Raw genomic sequence first — 11,552 nt, 5'->3', positions numbered from 1 at the left:
CCCGCCCCTCCCCTAGGGTCTGCCTCCTGGGGAGCCCCGCCCTCCCCTTGGGTCTGCCTCCTGGGGAGACCCGCCCTCCCCTAGGGTCTGCCTCCTGGGGAGCCCCGCCCTCCCCTAGGGTCTGCCTCCTGGAGGCACCCTCAGAGGCCCCATCCCTCCCTAACTGCCGCGTTCCCCAGGCCCCAGGCCCACCTGTTCCACACTGCACAGCTTCTCCACCGTGCCCTTGAAATGCTTCATGCAGTCATCTGCTAAATGCAGGTGCGTAGAGTACTGTAGGGTGGGAACTGGGTTAAGGGAGCCGGTCAGGTGAGGTGGGCTGAGCCTCGGTGGGTTCGACTGTCCACCGTACCTTGTTCAGCTCCTTCTGATACTGTGGCATCTTTTTCAGGATGTGGGACAGGTCTTTGATGTTGGCCTGAAGTGAGGGTGAGCGAGGGTAGAGACTGTAGGGGAAGGCCAGGACCTGCCTTACACCAGGGAGGTTCCACTCCAGTCCACTCCAGGCTCAAGTCCTGCCCACCGTGGGCCTCTACCTTGTCTGTGGTCAGCCGCTTGCTCTCACAGAACGTCTTCAGGAGCTCTGTGACCTTCCTAGACAGAAGGGGAAGGGGAGAGAGGAGATGCTGAGACATTTGGGGAGGGAGGCGTCTTACCACCAGCTGACTGGAGACACCTCGATGCTTGCACCAGTCTCGAGCCATGGGGGGCCTGGAGCCCTCCCACTCCAGCACCCTGCCAAGGCCTCACTTGGAAACATCTGCTATGTGCATGTGTCGAAGTTCCACCCACAGCTCATCGTCTTCATCCAGGAGGACAGCCTTCTCCCGGGACTCACTCAGGCCTGTGGTCTCATACCTGCAAGAACAGTGCAGGTCAGAGGACAGAAGGGCTTAAGTTGGCAATGGACTGGGTGGCAGGCATCCTCCTGCTTCCATCTACCTGTATGTGTCCTGTTCGATGTCCAGAAGATCATAGGCCATGGCTTGGAATGTGAGTTCGTGCAACAGTGGCGACACGGGGTCTGCTGCCCGGTCCATGATGAGCAGCTGTGAGCGTGTTTTCTCTGGGCCCTGGACAAGGAAGAGAAGAATGAAGACACTGACTGTGACCCTACCAGGCCTCCCTGGCATCTCCCCAGCATCCCCCTCACCTCGCCCAGACTGGGCGTGTCTGCCTTGAAGGCATTCAACTTGGCCAGGACAGCATGGGCCAGCTGGGCTGTGTCTTCTGGACCCCTGGAGGTGATGCAGTCAGACACAGGGACATCAGGATCTGGGGGCTGGGAGGACTGGGCATAGGCTGGGGACATCAAGGGTAGGGGGTGGAGGGTAGCAGTTAGGGGTGTGGGTAAGGGTCAAGTTAAAGGCTGGACACAGGAGCTAGGGAGACGGCTAAGCCAGTAAAATGGCTGCCACACAAGCGTGAGGGCCGGCCAGGCTCAGGGCCCCAGAGCATTTAACAGTGTGCTTGGGCCTGGATGGAAAACCCGGGCCAGGAAGAGCCTCCTCTCAAAAAGACAGCTAAATGGTTAAAGGCTCAAACTGTTCTACAAAGGACCTGAGCTTAGCACCCACATCCAGAGGCTCACAGCCACTTGTAACTGAGGCTCCAAAGGGTCTGACGCCCTCCTCTAGACTACAAGAGAACCCTCACACCCGCACGCGCGCACGTGCACACACACACTTTTTTTTGAATCTTTAAAAGAAAATAAAGAGCCGGGCGGTAGTGATGCACGCCTGTAATCCCAGCACTCGGGAGGCAGAGGCAGATGGATTTCTGAGTTCAAGGCCAGCCTGGTCTACAGAGTGAGTTCCAGGACAGCCAGGACTACACAGAGAAACCCTGTCTCGAAAAACAAACAAACAAGCAAACAAACAAACAAAAAACAAAAATAAAACAAAACAAAAAAGAAAAGAAAGGTGGATGACTGAGGAAGACACCTGAGGCTGACCTCTGACCTCCACACATACACACATGCACACACATGAACACATGCACACACACAGGGAAACAATGGGCACAGAATGAGAGCGAAGGTAAAAAGGTAGCACTGGGGTAGGGTGGGGAATAGGTCCCCACTTGCGGTAGCGAATGGCTGGGTATTCCTGAAGAGTGGCACACAGTGTGGCTATCTGCTGGGCCAATGCCTCAAGCTGCCGTGCCCGCTCTCCTGCTCGGAATGGGCAGTAAAGGTTGTAGGTGCTGTGCGGGGCGTCCAGAGAGAACACCTGGGAAGGACACAAGTGTCGCAGGAACCACTATGAGGACGCCCAACCCAACTTCCCGCTGCTGTCCCTGCATTTCCCAGGGTCTTCGGTATCCTCTGGAACCTGTCTTGCCAGCTTTGAAGCAGGCCCCAGCGGATGCTGAGAGGGAGCAGAGATAACTCCTTGCTCCTTCCCACTTTGGGGAATGAGACAACTCTGCCCTATACCCCACGCTGCCTGTTAGGAATGTGCAGAGGGCTAGTGCTCCAGGAAAGGGCCTGGTAATCGTCCACTCCTTGTTGGTGTTCTGTCTGTTTTGGAGGGAGTCTGGACACACTCGGTCAGGGATGGCCCACCCTCTCCTCACCACAAGCTGGAACTGTACCTGAGCCTCGTAGGGGAGGAAGGCAAGGTGGATCTCTTTCAATGTCTTCACCACCTTCGCCAGGCGAGAGCGGCCCAGTTCACTGAACAAGGGCTCAGGGCATGCTGGGTTGGCAGGGGGAGACCATCAGACCAATGTTCTGTCACCAAACGCCCCACCTCAGCACAGCAACCAACACCCTGGTTAGCCTCACTCACTGTCAGTGAAGAAGATATGGGCTGCTTTGTAGGTGAAGGTTGGTGTCCCCTGGAAGTCTGCAATCAGGGCCTGAACTGACTGTGGAGTAGAGATCACTGCTGGACTCAGCTCTATCTTCTGCAAGGGACCCCCAACTGATGCTCATTTCCCCATGCTGTGCAATTGTCGATTGTTGAGGGGAGACTCACATACACACACACAGATACATGCACATATTCTGTACACTCATGCTTATGCATACACATGCCTGAATTCTGATTATATGCACACACAAACACAAATTCTGATATGTACACATGTATGCATAAATACCTATATTCTGATGTCCATACACTGACATGTGCACACATGCACACATGCATCCTGACATGCATCCCCACAATTCTGATACATACACGTATACATTGGCATTCGCATACACATACACGTGTATGGTGACATGTGTGCATGTATATACATCGTGGGTGCGCACACACACATTATGCACATTAAGATACTCTTGCTAGTATACCACTCAAGCACACACAACCACACACACATACAGAGGCTCACTATTACAGGTACCTTCTCCGTGGGACTCAACAAATAAATCGCCTCCAAGCTAGGAATGGGTTCTCTCCGTTTGTTTATGTCTTCCACAACTAAAAGCAGCAGAGGAAGAGACACATGGGTGGCATGGAGAGGAGACGGGTGTCAGGTACCAGGAACTGGACCCATGGCGGTGGTGTTTTGAAGGCTGGTACTACTCCCTTGGGGTCTTAAATAGAAATATACACCCCAGGCTCCCCAGCTTAGAGAGCTACAGTCAAGGCTCTGCACACTGGAGCACCACAGCTTTTGGTGTCTACACATTCTTGAGAGACACCTTTATGGGGTACAGGGTCATTGTTTTATTTGCTTGGTCTCATGCAGCCCAGGCTGGCTTTGAACTCATGAGCTGACTAACTTTAAACCTGTGACACTCCCGCCCCCACCTCCTCGGCGCTGAGATTACAGGCCTTTGCCTCCAGAATCATTGTATACAGTGCTAGAGACTGAACTCTGCTCACGTTTAGGCAGGCATCCCGCCAAAGGCACTGTATGCTCAGCTCAGCAGGTTGAGCTGGTGACAATCAGTAAGGCTAACTCTTTAGGGACTGCAATCAGGAAATCCCACATGGAAGGAATCCTACAAACTTCCTTGCTGAGAGCATGCGTTTGGCCACACGTGCCAGGCAGTGTAGGGAGAACTGTGGACTGAGCCAGTCTGAGGGATCTCACACTCGGGGGCAATATCCAGACGCCCCACATTCCAGGGGTCCACCTCAGATTCATCCACTCACTGGTGATGCCCTCCGCCAAGATGTCTGACATTTTACAACAGGATGACAAGATGCGCATGCTTGGGTGGTCCATGATGAGAACCTGACCAGATGGAGACACAGGAGAGGTGAGCCGCACGGGGAGTCTGCAGCTGGTTCCAGGAGAAGCAGAGGCAGCGGGCATCCATCCACCCAGACCCACCCTGTGGAGCAACACTTATACAAGGAATTCTTGAGGCAACCCTTGCATTCTGGGGTACCTGCATAGATTTGGGTAAAAGGCTGCCCCTGGGTATCCAGGCATTCCGCCTCAGCCCCTACCTTCCATTCGCCATCCTTCTTAACGCTCCGGATGACTCCGCTTAGAATTTCTACAGGGAAGAGATAAGGCGAGAGGGCTTGGGACACTAGTCCTCTAGGCTGGACCCCAACCTGGACCCTGAGGGGAAGCTCCTGTCACTTCCCCCAAATTAAGGATAGACACACTGAGGTGCTCTGAGGTCAGAGAACTTAGCTAAGCACCCTTGGGTCTACCTGGTACAATGCTCAAAGGGCAGGGCAGGTCCGTCCTAGAGACTTGCGTGAATGGGAGTGAGGTCCTCCTGCTGTCCCTTAGACTAGAATGCTCGGTTCCCAGATCTGAGGATCTCACTAAGCCAGGTGTATGTAGGGGAGGTTTCTTTTCAACACCAAGCAAGGTACTGGACCTTTCCACAAAATCCTGTTCTGTCCAGAGGAAGGAGTAGGGGAAAGGGGAAAGAAAGGTAGCCTGCCCAGAGCCTGCCCAGTGCACCAGAGTGAGTCCACACTGTTATCAGGGCGGAAGAAGTAGCTGAGGCCGGAACTACTGGAGGTGGGGGAGGGGCGTCCTCAAGCCCTCTTCTCCCTACCAAGAACTTGAGCTTGCAAGGGGGAGAAGTTAAGCCATTCCAGGGAGCTCCGAGGCATGATGCAAAAGAAGTGTCCCCTTCATCACCTCCATGGGGCGTGTGCACACCACCTGAGTGCTCAGACATAACTTGGGGGTTGTTGACCAGGGCACTGTCGGACCCCTGAGGCCACAGCCCCTTAACTTTCAGGGTTCAGACACTCGTCAGTCTGTAGCGGAGGCAGGCCCAAAGGTCTAGACGCGAAACTGTGCCTCCCTCTCCTCGTTTGTTTGAGTCCTCCCCATCCCAACTCTGTTCTGCCAGCTGCAAAACAGGCAGTCCAGCTGGGCCCAAGACCCCGCCCGTCCCCTCAGGAGTCAGGTGCTCTCCCCACCGTCAGGACCCCGGGATCCTAGAATCCGTGCACCTCACCTCTCCCGAGGTCCCCAGACCCCCCCAAGGGACAGCCGAGAGAACACCAGAGCCCCGCCGCGGGGTGACACTCACTTTCCCCTACCACAGCCTTCAGCCCCAAGGGCGCCATCTTCCCCCAAGGAGTAGCGCCGCTTCCGGGTCGGTCCCAAGGTGGGGGCGTGGCCCTGCGCGTCATCCACGTGGGCCCCACCCCGTGGGCTCGGGTCACGCCCCCTGCGCACCTGGTCCCGCCTCCCGATCGTGTGATCTCGCAGTATCTCTACAAGTTGGGGGTCCCAACAGCACCGCTTAGTTCCACTTCAGGGGAAGGCACGATGACTATGACGGGGACTCAAACGGACACTCGCCTGTTTGTGTGCGCCCTCGAGGAATCCTTCGTGGGAGTCTTAAGTGTTCCCTTGCTCACATACATTGGGATAAGTTTGCCTAGCGCGATGGCAGAGCGGTAAAAATACTCATCTCGCCTGGGTACAAATAACACCCTGTCCGGAAATTCTTCCGTCTGTGATATCGTGTGCCCACCCAAAGGACAGCGACAGCGGGACTTTCTAAATCTGGAACTTTACAACTGCTTTTTGGGATCCAAAGACTAAGCCGGGCAGTGGTGGTGCACACCTTTAATCCCAGCACTCTGGGAGGCAGAGGCAGGCGGATTTCTGAGTTCGAGGCCAGCCTGATCTACAGAGTGAATTCCAGGACAGCCAGGGCTACACAGAGAAACCCTGTCTCGAAAAAACCAAATCAAAAAAAAAAAAAAAAAAAAAAAAAGACTAATAGTACAAGCTTGGACAACATTTGGTGGACTTCGGAGGAGGGAGTACAAGGGAGACTCCACTAACGAGGCACCTCACTACGCAGCAGCTTGCTCTCGGTCTCAACATTCTATAAGAGCCCCGTGGTGAGACAGGAACATAGCTCTGAAGACTATGAGCACGTAGCTGTGCCTGTTCATGAAGGAGTGCTCGCAGCCTTTTTCATTAGCATGCATTATTGCACATGATAACGGGTTTCATTCCCTCTGAAGCCCATACTGGACGATGCCGTTCCTCTTCCCTGCTGGTGCCCCTTCTACTTTGTATGTCTGGTTGTGTGTGTGTGTCCCCCAATGGGTTTTAACTGGGGTTGCTTACAGGAGCATAAACAACTTACCAATGGCTACATTACTGAAGAAAAGCTCTCTCTCTCTCTCTCTCTCTCTCTCTCGTCTCTCTCTCCTTTGCAAATAATTTACACATATAATCTACACATTTAATAATTATGCATAGAATCTCCTTTTGTAAATAATAATTTCCAATCGTTCAGAAAAGAATGAGGCTTTCTGAACCTGTGACAATCACATCATCCACCCCAACTTCCTTCTCCCACTCCCCCAGATACCCCCAAATACATAGCGCACCCCCACTTCATGTCCTCTCTTATGTTGTTCTGTGGTCCATTGAGTTCAGTTGGCACTGAATACCCAACTGATATGTTAGCCTGATCTTGCACAGGTAACACCAAGAGTGAGGCGCAGGGAGCCCATGAATATAACGTCCACACAACGTCCAGAAGACAGAAGACAGATGTCATAGCACTCCCGCCTCGCCTCCCCCCTTCACATCTGTCAACCCTTCCGTCCATGACAGCTCACGAGCTTTGAAGAGGTTCCTAGTCCTTAAAAAGCGTGTGTGTGTGTGTGTGTGTGTGTGTGTCTGTGTCTATGTCTGTATGTGTATGTGAGAGAGAGAAAGAGAAAGACAGAGACAGACGGAGAGACTGAGGATCAAACCCAGAATCACACATGTATTTCATAAGTACTTTACCACTGAACTACAACCCCAGTTATTTGTTACAGTTTTATGACCTTAAGAGCCACACACAAAGGCTGACAATTGCATCCATGTGCTGACACAGAAACAGATCAAACACACACACACACACACACACTCACACACACACTCACGCACAGTAGGTGATTCAAATTAAACTCAGAATTTTGAGGCCTGCTTCCATTTTTTCCTCTAGAGAGGAGTTGACACCTTGGGACATAGAGGGCACAGTCTCTGTATCAGTCACAGGCACGGGACTTCAGATCTAACAGGTGATAGGGCTGGGAATGGAGCTCAGTCAGTAGAGTGCTGGCCTACTATGTGCAAAGCTCTGGGTTCCAACCCAGCACCACATAAAACACCATAGCATGCTACACATGTAACCACAGCAACTCCTAGAGGTGAGGGGGGATCAGGAATTCAAGTTCTTCCTTGACTACATAGCTTCTTAATAGCCAGGTTAGGCTACAGGATACCATACCATGTCTCAAAAACAAAAACAAAAAAAAACAAAAAACCCTAAATGAAGTGAAGAAGGGCAAGGGGCGAGCTACAAGTAAACACGTGGTGGCTGACGGGTGGCACTGGGGAGAGGCAGTGGTCAGACTTCTAAGGTAAGTCAAACTAGAGAGAAAATGAGAACATGCCCGCTCCGAGTATGGTGAGGAGGAGGATTTGATTGTACAGACAAGGGAGAGTGACATCCCGACGCATCTAGAGGACTCACTCCGGAAAGCAGGGAGAGAAAGCAGTAGACTAGACATGACCAGTAGACTGAACTGGGCCACGAGAGGAGGGAGACGGAAAGACCCAGAGGAAGAGAAGAGAGAGGAGCAAGCTGACAGAGAAAGCCAAGATTGACCCAAGAGACCCAAGAGAGTGTGTGGTTATATAGGAGTCAAAAGCTGGAAGGAGGGAAATGAAGCTGGAGAGGTTTCCGAGTGAGGCGAGCAGAGAGAAGCCACAGGTATTCAGTGATCGTGGAGGCTATAGTGTGCTCGGGGATGCTGATAGGCACCTCGGTTAACTGATTTGAGACCCAACACTGAGTTTTATTTGGGACCTGACAAAACTAACCTATCCCTCTTTGATGGGTTTCTCAGGTTAAGACAAGAGTTGTGCCGAGAAAAGACTTTTTGTTGTTCTATTGATCCAGTTTTCTTTTCATCTGAATTGGAGCGTCACTGAATCACCAGGTGGGCCTTGAATTTGTAATCCTCCTGCTATAGCCTTCTGAGTAACTGGAAATATAAACGTGTACCCTTAGAACCAACCCATAAGATCTAACAGCTACAGGTCAACAAGGACAGCCCGCCACCCTAAGTAGGACTTGGGACCTCTGGTGGTTTGAATAGGTATGGCTCCCATAGACTTGTGTTGGAATGCTTGGTCCACAAAGTGGTACTATTAGAAAGTGTGGCCTTGTTGGAGGAAGTGTCACCGTGGAGGTGGGCTTTTAGGTCATATTTGCTCAAGCTATGCCCAGTGTGGCACACGGTCTCCTGCTGGCTGTGGAGCAAGATGTAGAATTCTCAGCTCCTTGCTGCCATGCTTCCCACCATGATAATAACGGACTGAACCTCTGAAGCTGTAAGCCAGACCCAATTAAATATTTTCTGTTATAAGAGCTGCCATGATCCAGCTGGAGAGATGGCTCAGCAGTTAAGAGCACAAAGTCCTGAGTTCAAATCCCAGCAACCACACGGTGGCTCACAACCATCCTTAATGAGATCTGATGCCCTCTTCTGGAGTGTCTGAAGACAGCTACAGTGTACTTACATATAATAAATAAACAAATCTTTAAAACAATTGCCATGATCTGGGACTGGAGAGATGGCGTAGTGGTTAAGAGTGGCTGCTCTTCCAGATGACCTGGGTTCAATTCCCAGCACCTACACGCCAGCTCACCACTGTCTGCAACTCTAGCTCCAGGAATTCCGGCACCTTCAGAGAGATACGCGTGTAGGCAAAATGTCAATGCACAAATATAAATAAATAAAGATTAAAAAGAATTGCCGTGGTCATGGTATCTCTTCACTGCAATTAAACCCTGACTAAGATGAGGGCCTTCCTTTCTTTCTTTCCCTTCCTCCTTTCTTCTTTAACAGCTTCATTGAAAAGTCATTCACAGGACCGGTGAGACAGCTAGTCCAAGAAAGGCACTTTCTGCCAAGGCTGATAACCTCAGTTCAACCCAGGAAACCACATACTGAAAGAGAGAACTGACTTCTGAAAGCTCACATCCACATATGTGTCATGATCCTCACAAACGTATACAAAGGAATGACTTTTGGCGTACTAAAGTGTTATACATTATACATTATACTGCCATAATCCATTTGGCTGTTACGTTTAGCCTGAGGATTGTGAGGGAAAAGCCAAGTCCACAATTGTCTGACTAAAGCAAGCTGAATTGTGGGGTGCACCCAGGACTGGTCAAACAGCCACTTCTTCACAAGTCAGGATTTTAAAGAGCAGCCCTACTGGCCTCTTGTGCCTTTTATAGGAGAGATAACATGTTTACAGGGGCAAGAGAGGTGCCCCTGTAAATGATGCATTGTTAGAAAAAACAATGAAAGGAAAGGAATAAGAATATGGATGAACATCCGTATTCATCATGGGCCCCGATGTGTATGTCTTAAAAACTTAACGTTTACAGCATAGCTAAGAAACAGGAACTTACTCCTAACTATCTTAATTGCAAACAGAACCCTTAACCTGCAAGGTATATATTTCCTGTTTTGGTGTCACCATTGTTTGAGACTGGGTGTCTTTATGTAACTCTGGTTGACCTGGACCTTCCTATGTAGTCCAAGTTGGCCTTGAACTTGAGATCTTCCTGAGTGCTGGGATTACAAATGTGTGTGTCAAAGAAGTGGATAGTGTTCCTGAGAATGACACTAGGAGCTCCAAGACACCCAGGACTACATGTCAAGAAAGGAAGGAAGGGAGGGAAGAAGAGAGGGAGAGAAAAGGGAGGAGGTGAGGTAGGTAGGTAGTGGGGCAAGGGTGGGGTTCAGTGGTTAAAAGTACTGATCAGTTTCTTTCCCACATAACCCAAGTTCAATTGTCAGTTCCTACATGGTGGCTCACAGCTACCTATAACTCCAATTTCCAGGGATCCAAATACCCTCTTCTGATCTCATGAGCACATCACATATTTGCAAGCAAAAGACCCACATTCACAAAATAAATATAAAATAGTTCTAAAGCCAGGATGAGCGACGCCCTGCCAGCCCAGCAATGCAGGAGCTTGGGGTTTAATTTTTCAGACCACGTCTCAGAAATAAAGGTAGAGAGTAATACAGACAGACACCCGGATGCAGACAGACGCCTACCCTTGCCCTCTGGCCTTCGTACGAGCACGCACACATCACATGGGCACACATACACTACTACGCAAACCCTCCTCCCTTGCCCCAAGTGAAAGAGAAGTAACTTTTTTAAGAAAGGTTTTATTTACTTATTACTTATTATATGTAAGCACACTGTCAGACAGCACAGAAGAGGGCGTCAGATCTCATTACAGATGGTTGTGAGCCACCATGTGGTTTCTGGGATTTGAACTCAGGACCTTCAGAAGAGTAGTCGGTGCTCTGAAATGCTGAGCCATCTCTCCAGCCCAAAAGTAACTTTTTTTTTTTTTTTGAGACAGGGTTTCTCTGTATAGCCCTGGCTGTCCTGGAACTCACTCTGTAGACCAGGCTGGCCTCGAACTCAGAAATCTGCCTGCCCCTGCCTCCCAAGTGCTGGGATTACAGGCATGCGCCACTACCGCCCGGCTGTAACTTCTTAACTTTATTTAAACAGTTTTAAAGATGTATTTTATGTGTATGGCTGCTTTAACTGTTTGTCTGTCTGTCTGTCTGTGCACCACGAGTGTGCCTGGTGCCCAGAGAAGCCCGGAAAGAGCAATAGATCTCTCAGAACTGAAGTCACAGACAGTTGTAAGCTGTTATCTGGGTGCTGGGAATCAAACCTAGTACTCTGGAAAAGCAGCTAGTGCTCTTAACCCATGAACTATCCCAGGAAAAGAAGCTCAACTGGTCTCCTGAAAGGCATTTTGGGGATAGGAACAGGCTCTCAGAGCATGGTCAGAAAGCCACAGCTATTCAGTGAACTAGTCAGGGACTTCCTCTCCTGCTCCATGTAGAAATGAGAGACTGAAGACAACTCAACTTGGCATTTGAGGGGCAGGTAAACAGGAGAATCCAGGAGTTTCCTTCTGGGTAACCCCAGGGGCACTACAAGACCTCACAGGAGCCAGGTTGGCTGGTGTGTCAGTGGAGAGTGCAGGGATTGGGGGAAGAGGGCTGGATCCTAATTTCTTCTTTAGCTATCCCCCT

At 50.7% G+C, this 11,552-nt stretch overlaps 1 protein-coding gene across 2 annotated transcripts in view; it reads right to left on the bottom strand.

The window, feature by feature from the left end:
- Stxbp2 (syntaxin binding protein 2) overlaps positions 1-5,565 on the bottom strand; it is an 11,595-nt gene extending 6,030 nt beyond the window's left edge. Inside the window, exons 1-13 of one of the 2 annotated variants that reach the window (XM_052167714.1) lie at positions 5,471-5,565; positions 4,416-4,465; positions 4,116-4,197; positions 3,358-3,434; positions 2,793-2,910; positions 2,596-2,699; positions 2,083-2,231; positions 1,154-1,238; positions 943-1,073; positions 751-858; positions 537-594; positions 353-418; positions 193-273 (exon numbers count right to left, since the gene is read on the bottom strand). In XM_052167714.1, the coding sequence (XP_052023674.1) occupies positions 193-273; positions 353-418; positions 537-594; positions 751-858; positions 943-1,073; positions 1,154-1,238; positions 2,083-2,231; positions 2,596-2,699; positions 2,793-2,910; positions 3,358-3,434; positions 4,116-4,197; positions 4,416-4,465; positions 5,471-5,507 (1,146 nt within the window). In that variant the 5' untranslated portion in view covers positions 5,508-5,565. The remainder of the gene's footprint in view (positions 1-192; positions 274-352; positions 419-536; positions 595-750; positions 859-942; positions 1,074-1,153; positions 1,239-2,082; positions 2,232-2,595; positions 2,700-2,792; positions 2,911-3,357; positions 3,435-4,115; positions 4,198-4,415; positions 4,466-5,470) is intronic. The other variant, XM_052167715.1, reaches the window with a different exon arrangement.
- Between the last annotated feature and the right edge of the window lie 5,987 nt (positions 5,566-11,552).

The sequence above is a fragment of the Apodemus sylvaticus genome, chromosome 22 (genome assembly GCF_947179515.1).
Source record: "Apodemus sylvaticus chromosome 22, mApoSyl1.1, whole genome shotgun sequence".
NCBI lineage: Eukaryota > Metazoa > Chordata > Mammalia > Rodentia > Muridae > Apodemus > Apodemus sylvaticus.
This window is presented reverse-complemented; position numbering and strand designations above follow the sequence as displayed.